This window comes from Eptatretus burgeri, chromosome 6, assembly GCF_056783735.1.
Source record: "Eptatretus burgeri isolate ZD-2024b chromosome 6, Ebu_testis_v1, whole genome shotgun sequence".
Lineage (NCBI taxonomy): Eukaryota > Metazoa > Chordata > Myxini > Myxiniformes > Myxinidae > Eptatretus > Eptatretus burgeri.
In genome coordinates this window covers 43,957,406-43,983,519 of record NC_140966.1, presented here as the reverse complement: position 1 = coordinate 43,983,519, position 26,114 = coordinate 43,957,406, and the positions used below count along the sequence as shown (strand labels likewise).

General features: G+C 40.8%; 1 protein-coding gene across 4 annotated transcripts; it reads left to right on the top strand.

Annotated features, from left to right (window-relative positions):
• Window positions 1-102: 102 nt before the first annotated feature.
• LOC147024654 (baculoviral IAP repeat-containing protein 5-like) lies at window positions 103-25,173 on the top strand. Of its 4 annotated transcripts, none has more exons than XM_085884768.1 (4): window positions 103-313; window positions 6,561-6,670; window positions 16,286-16,403; window positions 24,614-25,171. In XM_085884768.1, exons 1-4 carry the CDS (start codon window positions 182-184, stop codon window positions 24,695-24,697), a joined length of 444 nt encoding a protein of 147 aa, XP_085740894.1. In that variant the 5' UTR covers window positions 103-181; the 3' UTR covers window positions 24,698-25,171. The 4 variants fall into 4 exon arrangements, with proteins under 4 accessions (XP_085740894.1, XP_085740896.1, XP_085740895.1 ...); XM_085884769.1 differs by having other exon boundaries at window positions 282-347; window positions 24,614-25,173; XM_085884771.1 differs by lacking the exon at window positions 103-313 and adding an exon at window positions 5,725-5,816 and having other exon boundaries at window positions 24,614-25,173.
• The last annotated feature ends 941 nt before the right edge of the window (window positions 25,174-26,114 follow it).

Sequence of the window (26,114 nt, the reverse complement as noted above, 5' to 3'; positions counted from 1 at the left end):
TGTTGTTTTATATTAAAGCTGATGATTCAGTATATTGGTAATGGTATAAATAAAAACTTCGGCTCTATATGGAGGTGAAAATTACTTCTTCTCACCTGCAAGTGGTATATATAAAGTCGTGCAGAGAGTAAGACTGAGATCGATTCCGAGCAGCGTTGAAACTCTAAATTCTGGCTTCGTAATGGCCAGTCGTGGAATTGATAAGATGCTGACTACTTTCTTTGAAGACTCGCGGTTTTACGATGGGGATTTGCGTGTGACAACATTCGAACGTTGGCCTTTCGGTGAGGATGCTGCATGTCGGGCGGAGAAGGTATGTTGCCTTGGAAACGTCGCGAGCCTTCCTTGTGAGTGCTGCATGGTGGAGCCCCACAACCATAAGTACCTGTATCCCCTAAAAAAAACTTCTTTTTTGGAGGGGGGGGTCCAGGTTAGTTTAAGGTATGGACTTTTGAAGGTGCAATAAGACATGAGTGACTTTATCGAGTTCGTTGGGTACCTGTAAGAAGACACCTGGAACCTGGACACCTGTCATATTACTCAGCAAAAAGTATCTGCATGGAACTGAAAGTGGAGAGAGACTCCAGTCTTACAAAGAAGATAACAGAACCTTCGATGATTCTGCCATTCCACTGCATTACATAAGGCACTCCCGCAGATGGAAATTAGCATGGCTTAGAACTGATTTGGTGCTGATGGTCGGTATGACTCGGCTTTAAACAGCATGAGCAGGTAATCACCTTGGCACAGGATGTCTGCTCAACTGCTGTTGGCATTCCAACTCCTAATCATCTGGGACTGCACTTCATGTACAGAAGGAACAGGGCTGACTTTGAGGGCAACCTGCCTGCAATACGTGCTCACATTTTCGCAACCACTAAGGGAGACTTGTGTTGCCTTCCCCTTACTGCGGATGCATTTAATCTCCATGTGCTCTGAAGTTTGCATCAGATTGTGTATTGTATGTGACCTGGTACAATCATTACATCCAAAGCTCCACACGGGTCTGCTCCCGAGCCTTTATTCCGACCGCTCGTGCTCTCTCCGAGAGTGCTGCCCTCAGGACAGCTCATCAAACATGATTCCCCCAGCCACAATCACTTTAATCAAACGCAACATATTTTCCCCTATTCTGAAATAAACCCGTTATCTCTTTGAAAATCCAAGATTCACAATCTCAACCCAAAAATGAGACCAACATTTTCTATCATGTGTGATGAAAGATTTCATTTTGAGGAAGGTTGCACCATATTCATGGATTTTGACTTTTATGTACACTGGTAATCTCTCAAGTATTGAGGACGTTTCCGAATGTGACCAGATTTACGTTCGCCAGGTTGTAGCCTAGCTGAATCGTTGCGATGCTGAGATTGATCCTCATCGTGAAGATTTTGTGGGAAGAAGAGGCAGTTGTCTTCGTTCTCTGCATCTTGGATGTTGATTGTTACCAGACGTCATGCATTCCACTTTGTTCCATCTCCAAGTGGGTAGCTATGATGACCCAGTTGCTGCAAGATCTGTTGGGGAGGTGATTGTGAAGTCGCTAGTTTATGTGCGTGGTTGGAGCGTTTTACTCTGACCCGCTGCAAATGAAGGTGACTTTGCTCTCCACCACTTGTCTGCACATTCCTTCATTTTCTGCTGTTGCTTCACAATAGACTTTGCTATCACTTCAATCTTTGCATCTACCGATGTCGGTGGTTTTCGGAGATCAACTGGCAGGCTCAAGTTACGCCCTATCATTAGTTCCGCGGGCATCTTCCCGGAAAACGAATGAGGCGTAGAGCAATTATGAGCGCAACAGAGTATGAATGGCCTGATCAAATTGTCTGTCCATCAGCCACACTTCCTTTTATGCTCTCTTTGATGACTCTATTGAACCTCTCTACCCCACCGTTGCTCTGCGGATTATACCGTGTAGGTAGGTGACGTTCGATGCCATTGTCCTTAAGGTATTGTGTGATTTCCGCAGATGTAAAATGAGGTCCATTGTCTAGCGTAATGGACTCGGGAAGCCCCCCATATTGTAAACATTTTGCTCAGGATGCTGATAACGGACGAAGTTGTAATCAAACGAGTAGCCGCAATCTCAGGCCATTTGCTGTGAAGATCATGGACTACGATTAAGAACTTCTGGTTGTGAGGTGCAACGCGAATCTCACCGAAGATATCCACCTGTAGCTGTTGTCACAGCTTCTCCGGCCATAATCTCGGCTGAAGAGGAGTAGGACGTGGATCTCCTGCTTTGTCGCTGAGGATTTCAAGGCTGTTGGGATCTTTTTGGGATCAATTTTGTTTTTTTCAGAAGTTTACCGCTGCTGATGCACCGTCTTTCATACCACCTTATTTAACATGTTAAATTGGTTTCTCATGCTGTTGTTTGTCCTTTATGACATCCCTAAAAGTTTCCTGTTTGGAATGATTTTCAATTTTGATTGATTGCCAGGCAGATTGACAGAATATAATAAAAAAAATTACGTTAATTCTCTCAGGTGCATGCACAATCAGGACGAGATTTTGTACAGGTTGCCAAATTTGGAGTTTAAAAGTACTTTCTGCTAAACTGCAGATTCGTGTTCTAATATTCAAAATGTAGAATTCAATTGAAATCAAGTAGCTCCTCGATCGTCGACAGACGCAGCCAGACAGACAGAACCAATTGCTTAACACTGCTTTTTGCGTCGCGTGCAGAATAATTCAAAGAAATGCAATCTACTGGTATGTTGAAGTACTGGAATATAAAAATACCATTCCTTTCGTGCCATGAAAGCATAGGGCTGCTGAGGCAGATTCATTGGCAAGGAGTGCAGTCCTGGACGGGTCGCCCCTTCGATGCAGGTTACCCTGAATGGTTATTACCCCAGTACACGGTACTCATTTTATCGACCTCAGATGGATAACAGGCTGGGTCAACCTCACTTGGTGTTAATTTACCAGTCGACCAGTGATTTGAACTCATGACTCGAAGGTCCTAAGCTAGCCACCTGAACCACAAAGCCAACACCAGGCTTGAAATACTGGTAATACCTCACCTCTCCAGCATAGTATACTCATTTTGGTATTTGTAATCCCAAAGTATTGTCTCACTATTTGAACCGTTTATAAATCCTGGTTTAAAAACAAATTCAAGGTGTAATCTGCATGTGAAGATGTGTGACAGCCAGGAGCAGTCAACCTTATTTGAAAATGGTGTGGCCGAGTGAACAAGCAGTCTTGCTGGGCGTGAGCCGCCGCCTTTGCAACGGTCGACATTTTTAATTTTGCTCACGCAATACTAGTGCAGTCCAGGTGTGCCTTTTTAATTTTTTTGTGAGTATCCAGATATTAGAATTTTGAGTGTTTCTTCAGCATTGAGATGGGGGAAAAAAAAAAAAAAACCCCGGCATAGCCCAATATCATCATATCTCAAAAAAGTTGTGGATGAATTGTGACAAAATTTGGTGGATGATTGTTTAGGTGACAAAAACAAGCTGATTAGGTTTTGTTTAAGGTCTGTGTCCAGATTAGACCTATCGGTGGAATACAGAACATAAACTGTTCAGCCTGGTGGAGGGATGCTCGCTATTAAGAGCCATTCCAGTTTATGCATGAAATATTTCACATACTATCTTCTGCCAGAATAAAACATGTTTTTGAGGGAAAAAATACTGATTCGATCAGTGTTGTAAAATAGTGCCTCAGAACAGCTGAACATGCTCCAGCGAGCACCTTAAAAACGCTGGGCTTTTCAGGCCTCGAACCCCATGCCGGTTCACTCGCCGTCATGCCAGCGGTATGGCACAACCAAGTTTTTCAAGCAATTTTTATTTTCTTTTTTAACCTTGACAGGTTAGCAAGCCTGTTCTTGATACACTGGAGCAAGAGGCTAGGAAATGATCGTGCTGGCGAGCACAACTCTGCTTAATGTGCATTGTAAAGGGCGTGCAGTGGATATTAATCGCTCGTGTATTTAATTTGTGATTCTTTTTTTTTCTGTAATTATCTTGCCATCATGCTGTTTCGGTTTGTCTCGTACATTTGCGAAATGCTTGTGTTAACGTTTTTTTTTTTTTTTTTTTTTTTTTTTTTTTTTTTTTTTTTCCCCCAACAGTACATAATTGGGTAAGGACTCCTAAATGCTTTATTTTTTCCTGAGCAGTTTTGAGGTTTGTGAAGTTTATTTTTTATTATTTTTTATTTTATTGGAGGTAAATGGGAAGCAGACACCAGATTTTAATGTTAATTTTTTTTTAATTTGTAAAAACCATGACTGGAGGACCTGTTCGTGGTGCACGGATCACGGGCAGTAAGTTCACAGCTTCTCGTCTTTGGCAATTGTGTTAAACATGTTGTTATAATTCGCTTTTGGCATTTTCATTCCACTTTTATGATTAATTTACCACTTGGTATATGTTTTTATTTTTAGGTGGTCTAGCAGTCGACCTGAAAATAAACACTTGCTCTGTGCTTTCGAAGCATTCTGTTATAAAACCACCAATATTAGATTTAATTTCTTCCATTAGAGGTGTGTGTGTTTATGCCTCAGATGGTATAAACATAAAGTTAACCATAAACGGTAAGATAAGACTTCCCTCACTTGAGAATTGGTATAATCCATATATTTAAGTGACTGGATTTCTCTCTGTCCATCTGTCCATCCCTCTGTCTGTCACACTTTTTGCTGGGACGTCATTGCATCATTACTTCAAGCGCTCATCTCGTCCTTTGCAGACGTACGTGGCATCTCAGCTTCCAGCACTCAACCCATCCTGTCCCTTCACTGACTGAAGTTCATAACCATAACCCATATCTGAAAACGTCCTTCGCCGATGGGCTAAATGCCAGACGCTCGGTGTCGGAATGACAGATTTGATGAGATGGCAGTGAAATAAGATGACGCTATGTTTAGCGTGAGGCTTGGCCTTTATGCTGGTGTATTACACGTGACTGGATGGAAATTGCTTTTTTTTGCAAAAAAAAAAAAAAAGTGAAGTCTGATCCTTGGGAGCATAAAACAAATTAATCGTATTGTTTTTTTTTTGGTGAATAAGTGTGCATATTACTAAAATCAATGCTGAGTTGTTAGCAGTAAACTGTTTCTGGAATTAAAAAAAGGAATAATTGCAAATGCAGATTTGTTGATGTACATGGGAATAAATGCAATGCTGATTTCCCAAACGAGCATAAAACTTCATGAAACTTGTGTTTGAATGTTACGTGACATGTGTAGAGGTAACGTCTCTGCCGTCTTCTACCACCCGGGATGTTTTCAGTCTGCATAGCTTGTGCCTGTGGGCTCAGCTCAGGGTGCAGTGCAGTTGCTTGGTTGACTCAGGCTGAGTTTCGGCCTTGTGCCTGTGGGCTCGCCTCACCACCCGGTGAGGTGGAGTGTTTTGGCAGATCAGGCAGAGTTTCAGCCTGTGGATTCAGCTCGGTTTTCCTTCATAGGCTGGCTCTGTAAGGCAGTGAAATGGCAGACCTAGAGTGTGAGACTTGGCAGAGATTCTGAATAAGGAGGATTTCGCAAGAGAATCGAGGGTCAAACTGAGTGGTGAAACTAGTGTGAAAAGCATTTAGTGTGTTTACTTTGAAAAAAAAAAAGTGTGTATGTATCTGTATATATATATATATATATATATATATATATATATATATATATATATATATATATATATATATATATATATATATATATATATATATATATATATATATATATATATATATATAATAATTTTGTACTTTGGTAGGGGAGAGGAGTTGAGTGAAAATGCAGAAGGGGGAGGCGAATGGTGAAAGAGGTGTGTTTGTGTGTCCACACAGGATGTGGACAGCAGGTGAGTGCAAGTCATCTTGGGCAGCACTACTGATTCATGACCTCAACGTCCAAAATTAATCGAGATGGTACCAGCTCTGCCAGGTGGGCAGCGGTTCAGAAGTGAGGTCTGGCTAGGTAGTTTGAATGTGGGATCAACAGGGGTGGGGAGAGGGGTTGAGATGGTCTTCTTCTTGTGTATGGCAGCTTGGCTGTCGGGTAGCTATCATTTTGTTGGGGCATGACTATGCCGTTGATGTTGTGCTCCTACACCAGTACACTGGTACTCATTTCGCCAACCTCGGAAGGATGACAGGCTAAGTCAACCCCACCTGGTATTAATTCAACAGCCGAGTCCTGTCTGCTAGTATTAGTTGATGGATGTTAAATATCCCAGTGTCTTTCATAAAGAGGTCAGTTATTGCCGACACCATGGATTCCAAAAATCCTAACTACTACTGCTACAAAGGTAAACCAACTAGTATTCTATTTTCCATGAGACTGCTTTGGTAGTCCTGAGGCTGAGCTTGCCAGTATTGGTTGAAATGGTAATCTTGTGACTCGTGCTGCCAAACCTCAGAATTTTATGTTGCAAAATTGACAACTCCATCGGTGGAGAATTGAGGGAAATTATTTTGAACCAATAAAACACCTACTGAAATATCAGCAATTGCTGATCATGATAAAAGTGTGCCATTGGCAATGTGATTACCACAGAGCAAAAAACAAACTACTTCTGGCAATGCATTCTTTTTTGTTGTTGCAGATGGCTGAAGCTGGCTTTGTAAGCCTTGCTACTGAGACTGAGCCAACTGCAGCTCGCTGCTTTTTCTGCTGCAAGGAACTAGACTCATGGCACCCCGATGATGATCCAAGGTATTCACCACAGTTCCAGATTGGTTTGTGGCTAATGCAGTTTAACGGGGCCGTTTTAGCCTTCTGCAGTTTGTTTATTCCTTCGCTGTTATTATTTTTATTTTTTATTTTTGTTAACATCTCCCTCCAGTCCTTGATCAGTGTACCTCAGAAGCTCAGAGATGCCCTGAAACCTGTTAAAATAATGATTGTGCGTTTGCAAGTCTGTAGTTGTTTCATATGTCGTGTGGTGGCAGTATTGTTGCATTGAAGCTTTTTCTAACCATCTTATTTGAATAATGATGCAGTTACTTTGTGGTTGGAATGTCGTGATTGCAATAGAAAATGGCAAATATAATTATCCTCCCCATACACCCCAATGGGATAGGGGTGGTTTGTCGCTGTTGTATGGTTTGTTTCTCCAATTAGTGCCCCCAATTTTAATGGTACCCCAGTTTGTTAGACCCTGAGGAGTACTAAACCACCATTTAGGTTTTTTTTTTTCTTTCTTTCTTTCTTCCTGCAATCCTAATTTCTGAAATATCTGAGCTGTATCCTGGAGCCAGATAGGACTATTGAAATTAAATTTTGCATCAATAACAGGAATATAAAGTATGTGTGGTTGACAGGGTTTTTTTGTTTTGTTTTTGACTTTGAACTAATTTTAGACTTTTCACCAAAGCTCTGCAAGGTTTGTCCGATCAGAACAAAATTGCCCTCGTGTAGATAAAGGCGCATTTATGCTTTTACTTACATCATACCCCTCTGAGGTCAAAGGTCAAGGTGAAATACGAAAAAAAAAATTTTTTTTTTTATTTCTTATTTTAAATTATTTAAAACTTTTTTTGTCGTTTCTCAATTTTGCAATGCAGAATCGTAAAGACTGCATGGCCTTCCAAGATGTTCTTGCATCATAAATAGTGTACCTGTCTTGAAGTTGTGCACCTGATATTTGATCAGCGTTCTTGACCCACTCTTTTCAGATTGTGACCTAATTAACAAAAAAACACCTTTTTGCTCATTTAACTCAAACAATTTTCCTCTGTATTTATTTTTTATTTTATTTTCTTGATTTTTTTATGGATAAATTGTTGATGGGGACACATTTTCTTGATTTACACTCTATCCCTAAATTCAACTTTCATGTGGTGTAAGGTTGTGAACAACAAGAAGAGATGATTCTCAATCTGAGAAAATGGGCTGATTATGGGCCCATAATGCCTACCAATTGGTCTTTCCCTCGAGTCAGCCATTTGAGTTGTGAATGTCCCAAGGTATCTGAAAAGTAGGCCATTCATTGTGGGCTGGTTTCTTGGCCAAGTTTCCTGCTTGAGGTTGCTAGCAAATGCATATTGGGTGGAACTGAACTCTAAATTCAGCCCTCTGGTTACATCAGTACTAAGGTGCAAGTGTGCCATTGATGCAGTGCCCCTGTACATTCAGACAGGCATTTGTAATTTATTCAGGGTGCTGGCGATAACTCTCTTCCTTTTTTTTTTTATTGTTATTTTTATTTTTGCAAGTTACCGTGGGATCTTTATTGTTAATCAAATAATACGAGCAGACTGGATACCCAGCTTCACATCCATCATGGATATGGGGCACATATTGATTTATTTCCCTCCTTTTGAAACAGATGTGGGTTGCACACAAGCAAGATTGGCCAAATGATATTTCCCTGTGCTGTCATGACCTTGTGAAATGTGTTCATTTTGATTCCATTTCGTATTAAAATTTAGCAGGAGTGGAGGGTGCACGATGAGGCTATTGCATCATTGGAAGTCTAAATTGATTGTTCTAAAATGTTCCACATAGTTTTTGATTTGTGTAAGTCCACTAAATAGAGCTGAGCTTAAAACTGAATTTTAATACAATGGACATGTCAGGCAGTCCATGGCCTGATAAAAATGTATAGGGTCAATGTTTAAGCCTAATTGTAACATGTATGAATGGAGAAACACTGGAATAGTTATTAGAAGGAAAAAAAAAGTAGAAAAAGCTACTTTTTATTTTATTCCAGGCTCCAAACTTCTGACTCACTTCGTTTATAGCGCATGGATTTGATACATTTTAATGGCAATAGGGCCTATTCTCACTTTAATACTCAACTTTGAAAGACATTTAAAAAGTAGGATGTTTGGATTACTTGTAGTCTTTCACACTTGCTTAATGATGCAAACCATATAAGTTATAATCCTATTGTTTGCGCCCCCTCCATCTTCCCACGCCCACCACCTCCAATCCCCAGGTGTGTCCTGTATTATTGCTGTGTACAAGCTCCTTTATTCCTTCAACACTGCGGAAGCATTTTGTTCCCTCGTGCAATTAGGCCTTTTAAAATTTTATTTGTAGGAAAATGTTTTCCTGATAAGTAAAGATTTAATATTCATTTAATCAATTAGTTTCAACATCAGTTTAATCCAACATCAACAGTTGTGTTTTATGCACCCAAGCATATACCATATACCATGTGCCATATGCAAGCATTAAACTCGGATGTGTGCCCTTTTGAAATTAACTGCTCAGATGTGTGCCCTAGATGGCTTAAACGATATGAATTGCCAATGACTGCATGAAAAGGGCTTTTGATCAATCCAAGGTGTGCACTGGTTTAAACTGGAAAAGCAAATGTGCAGATTGAGTTTGCTACTTGTGGAGTTGCTTTCTGTTGCAAGGATTTTTTTTTGTTGTTGTTTTTTTTCTCTCTCTACAAAAGCAATGTTAAATTGACAATGAGGTAGTGCGGCAACACTTGGATACAACCGGTAAGGGGATGAACATAGAAAATTATTTATATGTATATTAAACAATTGAAATTGGCAAGTAAAAGGGTTGTGCTAAGACGAGTTAATGGGAGTAATTTGTTTTCTGCCACTGAAAACAAAACTAAACATCTGATTGTAGTTGTCGTCATTTATTTGTGACTTTGCGGGACACAGATGACGTGCAAACCTCTGACAGATAAATGCTGAATAGATGTCCATTTCATTATAACCTTAATCACATCATCCATCCATCTATCCATTGGGACCATACTCTGTGCAGAGCGTTCGTGCTGCCAAAGCAGTCTCCTTGGCTATTGGGCACAATCTTGGACAGGTCACCACTCCGACACAGGATATCAGCTAGCTGGCACTCATTTTGCCGACCTCTGAAGGATGACAGGCAGAGTCAACCCCACCTGGTATTAATTCAACAGCCGAGTCGGATTTGAACTCAGGATCATAGGATCGCAAGCCCACCTCCTTAACCGGTAAGCCAACATCAGGCATAATCACGTAATGCTGCATTGTATCCAATGTTTTCACATCGGGATCCAACATGCAAGTTACAATCTCAATACCAGTTATGTCCACCTCTGGCAACAATCATTGTATTGCACTGTCATCAAATTGACCGTGTGAGCACTTGAATCTGAGCATGGTGATGGCATTCCAAATCTGAATCTGCTCATGTTCCAGCTCATTGAGGGTCGTATTTGGCTGTCTTGGAAAGGATCAAATATGATGATTAATGATATCCTAGAGATGTCCAATTGGATTGATATTTGGTGAGAAGGCACGCCAGGGTGTTATGAAAATATTAATGGTTTTGCATGACAAGAACATTCCTCATTAGAATGGCCCTGTGAGCAGGAGCATTGTTGTGCATAAGGTTGATTCTTGGACCATGTTGTCGAAGGGTACGCAACATATGTTGCTGTGAGATCTCAATGTTTATTATCTGTTGTCATATTGCCATGGACATGAATCAAGTTGGTGTGATCAGTTTCAGGGATACCATCTAACATGACACTTTTACATCCAAAACATGTTGGTTCCTCGACACAGACTCGGGCATATCACTCATTGCATCTTCTGTAGATTTGTACACAGGCATCCAAGGATAAACCTGGATTAGTCGCTGAACAACAAACTTGTCCATTGCTTCCTTGTCTGTCGAACATTCTAATTTGACCACTGCAAGCATTCTTGTTCTTGTTGCGGTGCATGTCTTGGACACTGCACAGGCCAATGAGTACACATCCTTGCATCATAGAGATGCCTCAGACAATATAACATTGACACTTGTCCTGTGAGGTCCAGCGAGTGTGTTCTGTGCATTTTGTAACCAATTGTGTAGATGGCTTATGAGCAAGTATCAGTGTCCCTTCGATAGATAGCCATTTCTAGCTCATCATGAACATGGTTCAGGTGAGGAATGAGCATTGTGTGGTTTCTCTCAGTCCGTATGTAATGGTAGGGTCACTATAATAGGCCCCACACGCATCCCACTGAGTACTTATGCAAACCTACTTTTTTAGAATCCTTAAGGTGTCCAGTTAACATTTTTGGATGTCAACAAGAAAATTAGGTTGGTCTTAGGGTCTATTTGGCTGCCGCTTGGATTTTGACATGCCCAATTATCGAAAAACAGAAATTTTCATAACTTTTGAACCAAATGGACAAGAAACACAAATTGAGCATTTATTCTCATTAATCAGGTATCTGACTGCATATATTCTCGATATGACAGGAAGACCCTGAAGGTTCAGCTAAACGTTTATCGCAGGAAGGGCAGTTTCTCAATGGGATCTGCTTTGATACTGCTAAAGGCCCAGTCACACTGACGTTTTAGCTAGCAATGGCAACGTATCAAAATGTATGTAAAAAGCTGGCTTACGTTGATCTTTTGATGTTTTTTTTTCAGATTCGGACGTATTCATAACGGGTTGGTCGTATGCATAACATATTAGTAACGGACACGGAACGCTTCGTTGTCTTATAGATAACTTATACCAACGAATGCTTAGCCTGTTGTCGGCGTTCACAACCTATGCCCAACGACAGTCTAACTTTTATGCGTAGCGCGCTGCACGTATGGCCGACGATGACGTGACGTAGCCTATTAAAAGGCTGCCGCACAACGATTCAAATCATAACTGCCGGAGAAATGGAAGTGTCAACATCGCAGTCACACCTTGGCGATCTTGTCAGTGTATGCCAACCTCTGAAAAATGCGTCTAAAACTCTGGTGCACGTCGAATACGGTATGGGTAAGTTTGGTATGCGTGAATAGAACGCAAAAGTACGCTATCATACGTCGTAGTAAGTGGAGTAAGTCTTGTAATTATAAACGTGTTAAACATTTTACGACATACTTACCATATGAAACACGTTCCGTATGTGATGGGAATAAGTTGTACGCACGATATGCGAACGTTGGCACACGTCGACAAAAGTTACTTGTAAGTTACTCATAAGTCGAAACGCTCAAGGTAATGGTTGGCGTCAGTGTTCCAGACTCCATGTTTTTGTTTTTTTTCTTCGGTATGACCGTGATGTTGACACTTCGATTTCTAGTGCGGTTATGATTTAAATCGTTGAGCGGCAGCCTTTTAATTATATTATAACTGCACTAGAAATCGAAGTGTCAACATCACCTGTCATACCGAAGAAGAAAAACATGGAGTCTGGAACACTGACGCCAACCATTACCTTGACGTGTTTCGACTTGAGTACCTTACAAGTAACTTTTGGCGACGTGTTCCAACATTCGCATATCGTGCGTATAACACGTTACTCATAGGTTAGAAAAAAGTTTCGGGTACGCTAAACATTACCTCGACGTGTTTTGGCTTATGAGTAACTTACAAGTAACGTGTGTCAACGATCGTGTAACATGTCTACAACTTATGGCCAGCGTTATGTGGAACGTGTGAGTCATACGCTGGCATAAGTCTTAAAATTTCAAGCATGGAAAATTTGAGGACAACCGAAAAGTACAACATTTAAAGCCAGCGTACTACGACGTATGGCAGTGTTTTTCAGCGTGCTCTCAATGTTATCAAAACTTACCCACAACGTATTCGACGTGTACCAGCGTTTTACACATTTTCCAAAAATCGGCATAAGCTGGCTAAAACGTCAAGGTGTGACTGGGCCTTAAATGATGTAAAATTCCCATAATTATTAATACCAGTCACATGCAGGTTGGGGAAGAGACTTTTTTTTTAGCTTTATAGTCAACTGGACTTTCAGTGCTCGGGCCTTTTTTCCCCCTTAAGGCATAGTTGGGTTAGTTTCTACTTGACTATGATGTGAACCCTCCACCAAATAAGCAATATGTCTATCTATATCCTCAGATTAGTTTCTCACCATCACCATTGCATGCACCTGAAACCAGAAGAAAATATGATGAAGCAATTGAGGAAAAATCGTTTACAGAGGTAACAATGCTATTGGACAGTTTACATATGGCGAATGATCACCACTGCCTTAACAGACACACGTCAGTAAGGCCCATACCATGTTAAAATTAGAGTAACAAAGGTTTTGTTCAGTTTTCATGCAGTAAATGACCACCAATAATACTTTATGTTTGCTCTTCAACAGGCTCAAGTCACTAAGGCCCATACATTGATACAATGCAAAAAAAATCTTAACACCTGAAACAAACGTAAAGTATTATTTCGTGTTCTCGGAAGGCAAGGTGAGGATAACACAGCAACAATGGGAAACAGCATAAATTCCTATTATTGTATTTGATTTAAAATTCAAGTTCCAGGATCTTATCACATAATCAAGCTGCCTCATTTTTGGGTACTTCTACTCCAATCATGAGGTGAGTGAGACTATTCTTACCCAGGCCCAACATGGACTGAGTTCTAGAAAGACTGATAAACATGTCACAAGGTTACAAAATTTTACAAGGAATGACCATTGCTGACACAGTTATCAGATGCCAGTAAGTAAGGCCTAAACAATATGAAATAATAGTTACAATGTTGTTGGTCAGTTTATATGTGGCAATTAACCACCATGGACCCAATATCAGGCATATATATATATATATATATATATATATATATATATATATATATATATATATATATATATATATATATATATATATATATATATATATATATATATATATATAATTCCTAAAGCCCCTGTCACACCTTGACGATTTAGCCAGTGTATAGCAACGTATAAAAATTGATCTAAAACACTGGCGTACGCTGAACTATTGATGTTTTTTTCAGTTTTGGGCGTATATTAACGAGTTGGACGTATGCATAACTTATTAGCAACGTACACAGAACGTTTCGATAACTTATACCAACGAATGCTTAACGTGTTGTCAGTGTTCACAACTTATGCCCAACGATAGTCTAACTTATGCATAGCGTGCAGCAGAGTATCACCGACGATCACGTGGCGTAGCCTATTAAAAGGCTGCCGCTCGACGATTTAAATCGTAACCGCACTAGACATCGAAGTGTCAACATCACCGTCATGCCAAAGAAAAAAAAACAAAACGTGGAGTCTGGAACACTGATGGGTTCCTCCAGTGAACCCCACTTTTATATACCAATTCCCCTAAACGCTGGCAATACGCCATTATACGGTAGCTGTAAGTTCGAAACGCGTTTAGTAAGTTCTGTGGTCGTCCGGAAGACGTCAAATACGTTACACATAGGTTCAAAGCACGTTACTCATAGATTAGAAATAAGTTTCAGGTACGCTAGACATTACCTCGACTTATGAGTAACTTACAAGTAACGTGTGTTAACGATCGCATAACGTGCCTACAACTTATGGCCAGCATATGCGGAACGTGCGAGTCATACGCTGGCATACGTCAAAAAATTTTGAGCATGCACAAAATTTGTCGACGAGCTCGGCGTACTACGACGTATGCCAGCGTGCTTCAGCATGCTCTTAACGTATACAAAACTTACCCATAACGCATATTCGCTATATTTTTCATACGCTGGCTAAAACGTCAAGGTGTGACGGCCCCTTTAGGCGTGTTTTTTTCATGTTATTTCATCATTTTGAGAATTATGACCCATAAAGCATTATCAAATATTAAAAATGATGTAAATAAATTTGTCATGTTAAAGTTGTATTTCAAGCATGTTTGGTTCAAAGTCATGAAAATGTCTATTTTGATAATTTTGAAAATCCAAGATTGCAGCCAAATAGACCCCAAGACCAACTTAATTTTCTTGTTAACATCTAAAAATGTTAATGAGACACCTTAAGGATTCTAAAAAAGTATGTTTGCATAAATACTCAGGGGGTTCACGTGGGGCCTATTTAGCTGCCCAACTATATGATATGCTCTAGAATCTCTTAACCTGAGATGAATTGCGAAATTGATCCGAGCAGCAGTTCCGACTCCTTAAAAAAAAAAAAAAAAACAGTTTTCATTTGTCCAATTTGCACATTCTTTGACACCTGTTCCTCTCCTCCACCTCCGGAGAGTTGTATAGTGGTGGAGTGGGTTTGGGAGGAGGGCAGCATGTGAAGGCAGTGTAAGGTGAGGGTAGGCAGGTCACCAGGGTATTACGAGGGTAATAAAACATGCCCAAACAACGTTTTATTTTAACCACCATGTTCTATATAGAACCGTGTGGGAGCATTTAAAAAATCAACACCCATGCTGTCTACCTGGCAAAGACCTGCCTGCATGCATGCCCCCCACCCCCATACATGTGCGTGTGAGGAGGTTGGAGGAACATGTGCACACATTCCATGGTGTCATTTGTACCTCTTCGTTTTCAGCAATTGTTGACTTAATATATTGCAGCAACTCATTGGATGTTTATATTAATATTTAGTCATGAAAGCAGATCGCACAAAACGATAAAAAGAAAACTGCGTACAGAATTGCCAAAAAGGACCCCTGTTGACTGTATTGTCATGGATTGCAAAAGCAGATTATAGACCACGGTGTTGCACTCGATGAAGTTCCACTTTCTGCACGTTTCATAATCTTTTCTTCACTTAATATAATTGTCTGAACAGTAGAAAAAATAATTAAGCTTAATGCTTTGCTTAAAGAAATAGTTGTAAAAATTGTAAATTTGTTAAAATTTTCAGATTAACCTCCAGATTGACAATTATTTAGTCCACGAGATCCGATTCTCAAATCGGTATAATATTTTGATTATATGATTAGTCTGTGAGAGTAGATCATGTTTCCAAAACGAGTATGTTTGAATAGGATGAACATGAACATGAATCTGCCGAACATGAAATATGCATGTTTGAATCGGCCAAACAAAATGGCAAATTCAGAGCCAGGAAGCCGACAGAGGGCTAACCAGAGATGATGCCTTGTTAAAGGATAACCCAAACACCCAATTTTCATTTATGGATGACTTGGAGTTCCCTTGGTATGCATGCAAAATTTCAGGCCACGAGGCTTTATGATTTTGGAGTTATGAGGAACACTCACTTACTGACTCATTGACATTTATTAGTATAGATATAATAATTTCAAAATTATGTCTTTTCATACTCGATTTTCTCCTGTCATCTTTCCTCATTTTGCTTTTCAAAATTTGTCTCCCACACATTTTCTAGTCTAACTACTGACTCTATTCCTACCTTCAATGACTTCTATTATTCCTAACTTTTTGTTTGGTCAGCTGGGAAATGTTTTTATTTTTATTTTTGCCCAAGTCATTTATGACTGAGCTGATAAGGGTTTGTCAAAGGTAAGTGCACTATCGTTTCAGGGTATGCCCATTCTGACCATGCACACAGAATACATATGGAGCCCTTTATTGTTTGTGACTTTTGCTTTACGAACCCAATGTGCCTGTATTTTCCATTTTTGTGGCTTTCCATCCTTCCACAGGAAAGAAGACGAAAGTCACTCATTTTCTTGTGCATTCAACAACATGACGAAGGATTTCTCACAGTTGCAAGTGCAAGAGTTCCTGCTGCTTGAACTCGAGAGGGCAAGATTTCACATTGTGAGTTTTGGTTTCATGTTCAATGGAAATGGAGCAAACAGTTGTCACATTTGTAGCAAATGACACTAGTGCAATTCCTATTGTGACAGATATATGTTAAGTTGATGTGCAAATGATGACCATCCATAAATGTGGTTTTGATGCATGATTTATTCAGTTCAGGTTAGTCTGATTTGTTTGCTTTTTTTTTGTCGAAATATGTTTAATCTATCGAAAATTGGTTATCAAATTTGAAATTGTCCATTTTGTAATCCGATACTTTGTGCATTGAAAACCTTTTTTTAGTATATATTTTATTTCTTTTAAATAGCTAAATGAACACAACTTGCTGTATTACATTGGTTATTGTGTTTTATTGATATTTGCACAGTTTTGTTTTGATTCCAAAAAAAGAAATAAATAATTTAAATGGGCAAGACACTTGTAAGGGTGGTGGGTTTAGGATCCTCGAGTCCTGGGTTCAGAGCCTGTTCAGCCATTGAATTAATGCCAGGTGAAGTTGACTCAATGTGTCATCCTTCCGAGGTCAGCGAAATAAATACCAGCTTGCTGTGATCATTGAGCCATTCAAGTATCATGCGTTGGAGTGGTGACCCGTCCAGGATTTTGCCCAATAGCGCAGGAGACTGCTTTGGCAGCACCGATGCTCTGTACAGAGTGGTCCCAATGGATGGACACTTGGTAAGAACAGACTACCAATGTGCCAATATTAAGTATAAACTAGCAACTGAGAGAAGGTTCTGGAAGAAGCAAAGAGAGATCAAAGATCAGATGGAGATATTGAAACATTTACTGTCGTATATTGTTGTGGCCACAGGGTCGCGGGGGGTACTACGAGGGAGGATAGGTCCATGGTTTCTCCCCGGACTCACCGGGAATCGCAGGCTGTCACACATGAATAAGTCTGTGTTATGGCAGGTTGCTCGTCAACCGCGAACACCAATAATTTGATCACGTGACCCAATGTCCTGTGACTAACGTCGAACTGGGAACACTCGGTTGCCTTATCGGGGAATCGCACCCTTGGCGCGTACTTGTGTTACTGTATCAGGTGCAGCTGAGTGGAGCTGGCAAGTATGCACCAGCTAATAATCATATCTTGGGGTATAACTTTCCAGCTATGTTAATGTATGGACAATGCTGGACCAATGGAGGAAAAGACGACAATGAGCTGGGTACATTTATAACGAGGCAAATTAATTTTAACAAAGCGGGGAAAATTATGTGGCACAGTGTATCGGTTTATTTCACAAGATGTGCAGCAGGGGAAAGCAAGGAATTCATGAGTGCAACAAAAGAAATGCAATATTCACAAAAGACAGTGCAGATTTACCCTGATAAACTTGTGGTCTTAAATTACACTATACATGACAGGCTCACACACACACACACACACACACACACACACACACACACACACACACACACACACACACACACACACACACACACACACACACACACACACACACACACACACACACACACACACACACATACACATACACATACACATACACACACATACACACATACATACACACATACATACACACATACATACACACATACATACACACATACATACACACATACATACACACATACATACACACATACATACACACATACATACATACACACACATACACACATACATACACACATACACACACATACACACACATACACACCTGATGAAAATTAGAGATAGCACAGAAAGAGGAGAGGAAGTTGATAAGTAGTGACCTCGTGGTGCCTGGCATGGTTAGTGGGCAAGTGCAACCCAATCGCTTCAGAAGGCGGAGGAGAGAGAAAAAGGTGTCTATGGTGTGGGAGTGAGATGTGCAAGTGTTGTGCAACATGCCTTGTGGCGTGGTGCGAGTCGGTGAGGTCACTCTGAAAAGAACAGTTGTTCGGGGCTTGCCCTCGCCGATTGCTCTTGTGCTTCCACAGAGGACAAGACAAAGATGGGAGAGGAGATGTGTGAGAGACTTTAATGGAATTGTGTGATAATTTGTAAATGTCAATGTTGGCTGCTGGGTGCAGCCAAAATTGAGCGTCGATGACCCGGGAGTGGTCCTGGCCCATTCTGGAAATCGCTTACTCCACTTTGATGTCATCGCTTAGTTTCTCTGCCCTCTAGTCTCGGTTGCGCTTACTTGTGGCGAGATTTCGCTTGGACCCTGGAGAGTTCTTGGGTGATCGCCTCGTGGAGCCAGGACGAATGAAGAGGTGAGAAGAGAAGACCGATTTTGAGTCAAATTGCTATTTTTATGGGCCTTGAGCGAGGGAAGCCAATAGTTGGATCAAACGATACTGTAGGCGTTTCCGAGCTCCCCCATTGGCGCATAGCAGCCGCGTTTAGCAGCGCATCAGAGCTCCTTAATTAACATGGGGTGAGAGTTTTTGGGAGCACTCTCCGGATCTCAAACATGCGCTGGACTCCATTTAAGCATGGCTATTTTGGGGAAACCCCAGAGCTGTCCGTGCATCTTCATAATGAACCCCAGCGCATGCTTGCTCTTCAAGTTACATGCCGAAACACCCCCAATTTTCATTATTCCCGTTCCTTCAGTATCCTCCGGGACTAGTGAGCATCGAAGTGGTTGATGGCAGTTGTGATGGTTAGAGGAAGGTGAGAGAAACGATGTGGTGCTTGTGGCAAAGATTGGGAGAGGTGATTGCAGATGTGGTGTTGTGATGAGGTTGGAGGAGATGATCGTAGCTGTGGCATTCATGGTGAAGGTGTGGATGTAGATTGTTGTGGGGATTTTTTAGAAAAGGTGTGGAGTGGTTATGGTGAGTGTTGTAACATTTTGGTGAGAATAATGAGGGTCCGAGGTGAGGTGGCAGTTGGATTTTGGTGCACAGCTTGAAAGGAAAATGGCGTGCGTAGAAAATTGACCTCGCTGTGCTTCCTCACATTCTTGGCATCGTTACTTTTCTGCATGTGTGCTTGTGTGGTTTATGTAAGAGGAAAACTGAAGTAAAGGGATGAAATAAAACAAAGAAGAGAGGATTGAAGACCTAACTAAAAGTCCTACGCAACACATCCTTCCCGTTTACCCACTAGACATATGGAACGGACCAACTTAACACATACTAATGAAACAACTGTCTTAGGATCACTATATGTTGTGTGCCATTGCCTCATAGGAGTGCTGATTTTACAGAACCACAGCAATATAATGGCCTCAAATTGCACTGACCATAACAGAATTGATTATGTTGAGCGAGGCCTTCTTCCTGAAGTGAACGAAATAGGCTGATCAAGTCAAACTTTATTTCTAATCCTGACAAATCTCACACTCTCACGATCTCTTTCTGAATGGACCATCTGGCAAACACTCCTGTCTACTTTCTTAACTATCCTCCTGAGGAAGTTCACTCATTCAAACTCCTGGGTCTCCTGGGAACCACATTTCAAAGTTGACCTCCAAAGCCAGCTGCCAAATGGACTTCCTCTATCGTACCAAGTCCTTTATTGGCATACCTGAACTGCTATCCACTTTCAAGGCCATTGTCCACAGCTTGATGGAGTAGTGTTCTCCCCTTTTGGGGGGCTCTGCTGCTTCACATTTTGTTCAGCTTGATGCTGTGAAAACCAAGGTTTTTAAGATTATAGGAATCTCCCATGCTGAAGCTGTCTACAGGCTTGTCACTTCACAAACAACCACCTTCTATTGAAACTACCTAAATCTAGGATGACTGCTCACCTCCTCTCATTTGTTCTTTTTTTTTTTCTGCATCCACTTTAATCCCATTCTTCCTTCCAGGTATTCAAGACAACTATGCACCACCATCTCGTATCATCCTCAATCATAAACCATGATCTTTGCTCCCCTCGTTAACCCCAGCAAAATCCCTCCTCTTTCCAGTTTTCCCTCCTTAGTCAGGAGGCCCAATGCAGAATAGTGTACGACCCTGCTGATTCCGTGTTAGAATAGTGCAACAGGTGTAAATTGACTGTCCAGACACACAGAAACGTGAATCAACTTGTTGCCAACTCTGGATATGGATAGTATGGCCGCCATGATAGTTTACAAAATGGTCGCCATTAAATACACTTTTCATCATATTTCAGCCGCAAATTGACATGAAATTACAAAATTAGGGTCGATTTCCATGTTTTTGAGCATGCCTGAGCTGATGGGAGTATAGAAAAAAAACATTGCTCCATCCATTTTCTAAAAATAATATATGACTTGTTTTTCACTATATTATTTTTAAAGAAATGTTCAGGCTCGAATTAGAATGTCTGATTATACAAACCACAATCAATGAATTTTACAACTTTGCTATAAAATGAACCTAAACTACATAACTGTGTGTTTTTCTGTTACCCAGGACTAACTGAAAAATGAAAGCCGCAAGATTTCTCACAGGGGGTTCAAGGGATCGAGAAGAAGAAGAGCATGTAGACTGGAATAAATGCTTTATTTGCCAGGACAGTTCAAAAACTAGCAAGTCAAGGCCACTTCGAAAGACTACAATCGTTGGTGTGAAAACTGTAGCTGAATGTTGCAAAGAAAGAGAGAAATATAATGACGCTAAATATGTTGACTCATTCTCAAGAATCAGAAAATATTCTGTACCGGAGCACGTCGAAAAGATTCAATGGCACAAATTCTGCTATAGTGACTTTACTCGCACACAAAAAATAGACAGACTGAAGTCAAGGATTCAGCCACAATCTGTGACTTACGCAGAAGAGATACCCACAACATCAGGTTCCTCAGAGAAATACCATGTCCCAAAGTCACTAAGATCCGCGCACAGCGCTATGGATTGGTCAAAATGCGCTTTCTGCCAGACTGACATTCCTGGAAAAGCTGGTGTCCTGACAAATGTTGAATTTGATCACACATAATCCAGGATGCTTAGTTTGGCCCAATTTGACCCCACCATGCGTCACAGGTTTGCAGGTGTTTCAGACTTGATGGTAGCTGAAGGTAAATATCACCTCAAGTGTTATGTTTCTTTTCGCAGAAAGTATAAAAAGGAGAGTGGAGAGAAAAACCAGTCTCCTGAAAGCATCTGTTTCAGAAATGTGATGAACTAGCTTGAGAAAGAGCTGCAGAAGGGACATGTGTTTACCCTGAAAAACATCTGGGAACACTACAGCATGCTGTTATTGAATGATTTTGGAATTGAGGCTGGAGCCTACAAAAGCTACAATTTCAAGCAGAAAGTGGAGGTTCACTTTGGTAGTGACAAGGTGACATTCGTGCAGCCATTGGATGTCACAAAACCCCTCATAGTTGCGTCCTCAACTGTGACAAAGTTTGCCATGAGAACTGCCGTGAATGATTTATCTGAAGAAGATGAATTGGCCCAGTGCAGTCTGCCTCATCATGAGAACGAAATCCTTAGCTGGATCTTCAGAGTGGGCATAAAGATTTACAGTGACGTAAAACACTCTCCAGGGCATAGCATTATCGGTGGACTGAACACAGAAAATGCAGAGCGAATTGTACCTGAAACCCTGTACATGCTTGTAAAGCTTCTTTGTGGTGGTGACAGCACTGACAAGATGGACAATGAAGAAGCGGATGAGACAGATACCAAGAACAAAGTTCTGAGCATCTGCCAAGACATTATTCATGTGGCTTCAGGAGGCAAAAAACTGACCCCCAAACACCTGGGCCTTGGCCTTGCTCTTCACCAGGCTACACGCTCAAAAGAGCTTGTCAATCTTTTTCATGCAGCTGCACACACAGTTGGGTACGATACAGTGAGGCGCATTGACACAGCAATTGCCAATGATGTTATACAATGCTTCCGAGATAATGGAAATGTCATGATCCCAAGGAACTTTCTCAACATCACAACTACCACAGGATATTTGAGATAATTGAGGAGATGCTGACTGGGTCTGGCACTTTTCATGCAAGTCAGTGCGTGGCCCTCAGACGCAAGGGAGAACAAGAGCCAGTGATGGACCTTCAGATTAAACATGGCCGCTCCAAAGTTCTCAGTGCCCCTCCTGAAATGACAAGCGTCCAAGAGGCCAATATGACCAACTTGAAGCCAGAACCTGTTTTCTCTGAACCACTGCAGCATACATGGTACTCACCCGTTGAACAGAAAATCAAAGCAGCCAACACTCAGGAGCTTGCCTGGATCTTGGCCAGATCTGACAGCTGTTGAAATAACCTTTGACTGACTGTAAACCCATCTCCATCAATAGTGCTAAACATTTTCTTTGTCACATTTGTTGCTCATATGTGCATTTTCAATTTCGTCTTTAAGTTGTCAATTATGTGAAAAGTTGTGATCCAGTACAAAAATAAAGCACAAAATAGTGTTCCTCGTGTCAGATTACATAGTATTTCACAATCATGACAAATTTCTGGCTAGTACAATTTGCAGTAAGAAAAAGACTAAATCTGATGGCGGCCATTTTGATTACTGTCATGGCGGCCATAATATTCAGATGCAGACTTGGCAACAAGTGGAACTAGACTTGGTCATGCCTAGACTCTTCAAAAACACCAGTTGCACCATTCTAACATGAAATCAGCAGCGAACCTATTTTCTAGGCTAGCTACAGATTTTGGCTTCTAGACTACTGTGAAAACCAAGGTTTTTAAGATTATAGGAATCTCCCATGCTGAAGCTGTCTACAGGCTTGTCACTTCACAAACAACCACCTTCTATTGAAACTACCTAAATCTAGGATGACTGCTCACCTCCTCTCATTTGTTCTTTTTTTTTTTTCTGCATCCACTTTAATCCCATTCTTCCTTCCAGGTATTCAAGACAACTATGCACCACCATCTCATATCATCCTCAATCATAAACCATGATCTTTGCTCCCCTCGTTAACCCCAGCAAAATCCCTCCTCTTTCCAGTTTTCCCTCCTCGGTTTCCTTCTGTATCCATCTTATCCACCCCCATGCTTCCTTTGTGTCCATATTGTCCACCCCATGCATGCATGTTTTGCATCCTGTTTTTGTCTGTTTTATGTCTTGATTTGTTCAGTGTACTCGCTCTTCCATGAGCCTCGACTATGCACACAGAAAAAAAAAATCCTCTTGCTGTCCCTTGGGCCGATTTCTTGTCCCGAGCTCAAATATGTGGAGTTAAACCAGTTATAATGAAGCTCAGATAATTTTGACCGATGCCTTGTGCGGAAATCATTTTTGTGCTTGGATAAATTGGCCCGTTCCATGCATTACTCAATATGCTGTACATTTGTCTTGTTCTTCACTGAATGGCATTACATAAAGATTGAATTCTGTTCCATTTAAATGGGAAATGTCGAGTTTAATTAGTTACGGCTTGTTATTTCAGAATAAACTTAACAGTTGTAGCAACTTGGGGTGGAGTACATGGACTGCAATAAGAAAATGCATGAGAATGTAGCAATAAACATCAGTCCTATCGGAAAATAAGGAAGAAAACCAACCGTGCTGCTCGACAAAACAAATTGTGCCCGAGTTTGAGTCGAGCCATCAAGTCCGAATGTTGAGGATTTATCGATTTAAGGTGCTTGTGCAAGATCTTGAGCTGTTGCAGGACGAGTTTAGTAGCGATTGTGTTGCTAATGAAACTGAAAAGCATTTCAAAATGCAAAGTCCATCCGCATCCGCTTTGTGATCGAGCTAAATTTGACGAAAACACAACAGCTAAAATAAAAATGTAAATTTTATTAATTGTTGTTCTCCATATTGTCATAATAAAGGTTTGTTGAAAAATTGATGACAAAAGTTGTGGCCTGGTCAGACACACTCAACCTAAAATGGTAAATGAATAGAAACGGAAGCGACTACAAAACCCAGAAGTCTTGTGCTGACTGGCGAATAAGGCCTATTTCTCCTTACTGTGACTTTTTCCCTTTGACAGTTTGACTTGTTTATCAATTGCTATTCTTTCTCATAACAAGTGTATGTTGAAAATGTGATGAATGGTTGTGTGTCCTGGAGACATGCACACGTACTACAATTGCAAAGCCCCATCTATGCTGTGTGGGTGGATGGTCTAACTATCAGGTTTTAATGCTCCAAAAGGCCAGGATAATTTAACAACTGTGTCTGAGTCCGGTCGCTATCCATTTCATTTGGTTATTGCTCAGACTTCGTTTTGATTGTCATCCTGGTTTAAATGTGTATGAGAATTTGGGCCTTAAAATTCACAATAAGCATTTGGTATGGTCATTTGGCAAATTATTGAATGTTGTTCTCGGTTTTGTTTCTTCTTCCAGAAAAGAGTGGAAAGAGCCCTCCTGAAGAGGTTTGATGAAGATGCCGAAATCGGGAGACAGCAGATGTCCAGATTTATTAGGTGACTGCTTTACCCTGAATGTTCCTCCACTTGTACTGACTTCTGTTTATGTGAAGAATGTTTGCTGTAAAGACTAAACATCCTTACCAGCTCCACACTTTAAGGTTATGGTTAGGTTTGTCAGAATTATTTGACGTTGACCCCTCTTTGCCCTGGAAGAATGTTTTTTTTATTTTTATTTTTATTTTTTTCTGGTCTGGTACGGTACTTTTCCTTGCATATTTTGTGGAGGAGACCTCCCCTTCACCCCTCCCACCCCTCCCCACCCAAGCCTTCCCTTGGCCAGTTAAATAATGATCTAGTGTTTATGATGTTCCTCCATACTGTTTGTGTTTTACAAAATTAAACTGAGGATAAACTCATTAACACGCTTGAACTCATTTGAATACCTTGATAGCCTGCAAGTTCAAGTCTTGCACTTCAAAATGCATTATTTACAATTATTTGTTGCATTCTGTATATTCATTGAATAAAGTTTATTTTTAAAATACTAAATTGTCAGATTGTGTCATGTTGTGTATTCCATTGCTGTAGATTATCACCCCCAAATAACATTTGATATGATTTCTAATCAAAATAAACAAGAAATTATGGTGTTGCAAACTGGTACCGAAGCTTCTGTTGTAGAATGCTCATCCACCCACTTCCCCTGATTTCTTACAAAAAATAAAACTAGGTTTATTTATTTATTTATTTATTTGTACCCAAATTGTATTTCAGCAAGTGATAACCAGATGGGTTATAAATGCAATCCCAATCACGTCTTGCCCATTACAGCAACTGCAGCCAAAAACTCACCAATTACCCACAGTTTTCAAATCGTAAAATAAAATTTGAAGATCAGTTTGGAGCAGAGCAGAGTTGAGCTTTTCTTGGGACCACTGAGATGGCTTCTTGGCTGTTTTGCCATAAGCAGTGAACTGAAATAGATTCTCTCTCTCGTCTCTCTCGTCTCTCTCGTCTCTCTCGTCTCTCTCGTCTCTCTCGTCTCTCTCGTCTCTCTCGTCTCTCTCGTCTCTCTCGTCTCTCTCGTCTCTCTCGTCTCTCTCGTCTCTCTCGTCTCTCTCGTCTCTCTCGTCTCTCTCGTCTCTCTCGTCTCTCTCGTCTCTCTCGTCTCTCTCGTCTCTCTCGTCTCTCTCGTCTCTCTCGTCTCTCTCGTCTCTCTCGTCTCTCTCGTCTCTCTCGTCTCTCTCGTCTCTCTCGTCTCTCTCGTCTCTCTCGTCTCTCTCGTCTCTCTCTCTCGATGTACTATAATCTTCATAGTATTGGTGCTGCTGAAGCAGCTTCCTGAGCAAGGGTTATATTAGATGGTTTGCCATTGCCTTTCCAGCGGAAGTGAGGGCCTTAATTTGTAACTTGTTCATGGGCTGTTTGTGAAGGACACCCTGGGGTTTAATTTGCACCATCTAAAGCCGGCAGAC

Coding starts and splice junctions, on each gene's coding strand:
- LOC147024654 (XM_085884768.1), top strand. CDS start 182: ATGGCCAGTCGTGGAATTGATAAGATGCTGACTACTTTCTTTGAAGAC. Junction 6,671..16,285: donor CACCCCGATGATGATCCAAG/GTATTCACCACA, acceptor ATCCTTCCACAG/GAAAGAAGACGAAAGTCACT. Junction 16,404..24,613: donor AGAGGGCAAGATTTCACATT/GTGAGTTTTGGT, acceptor TTCTTCTTCCAG/AAAAGAGTGGAAAGAGCCCT.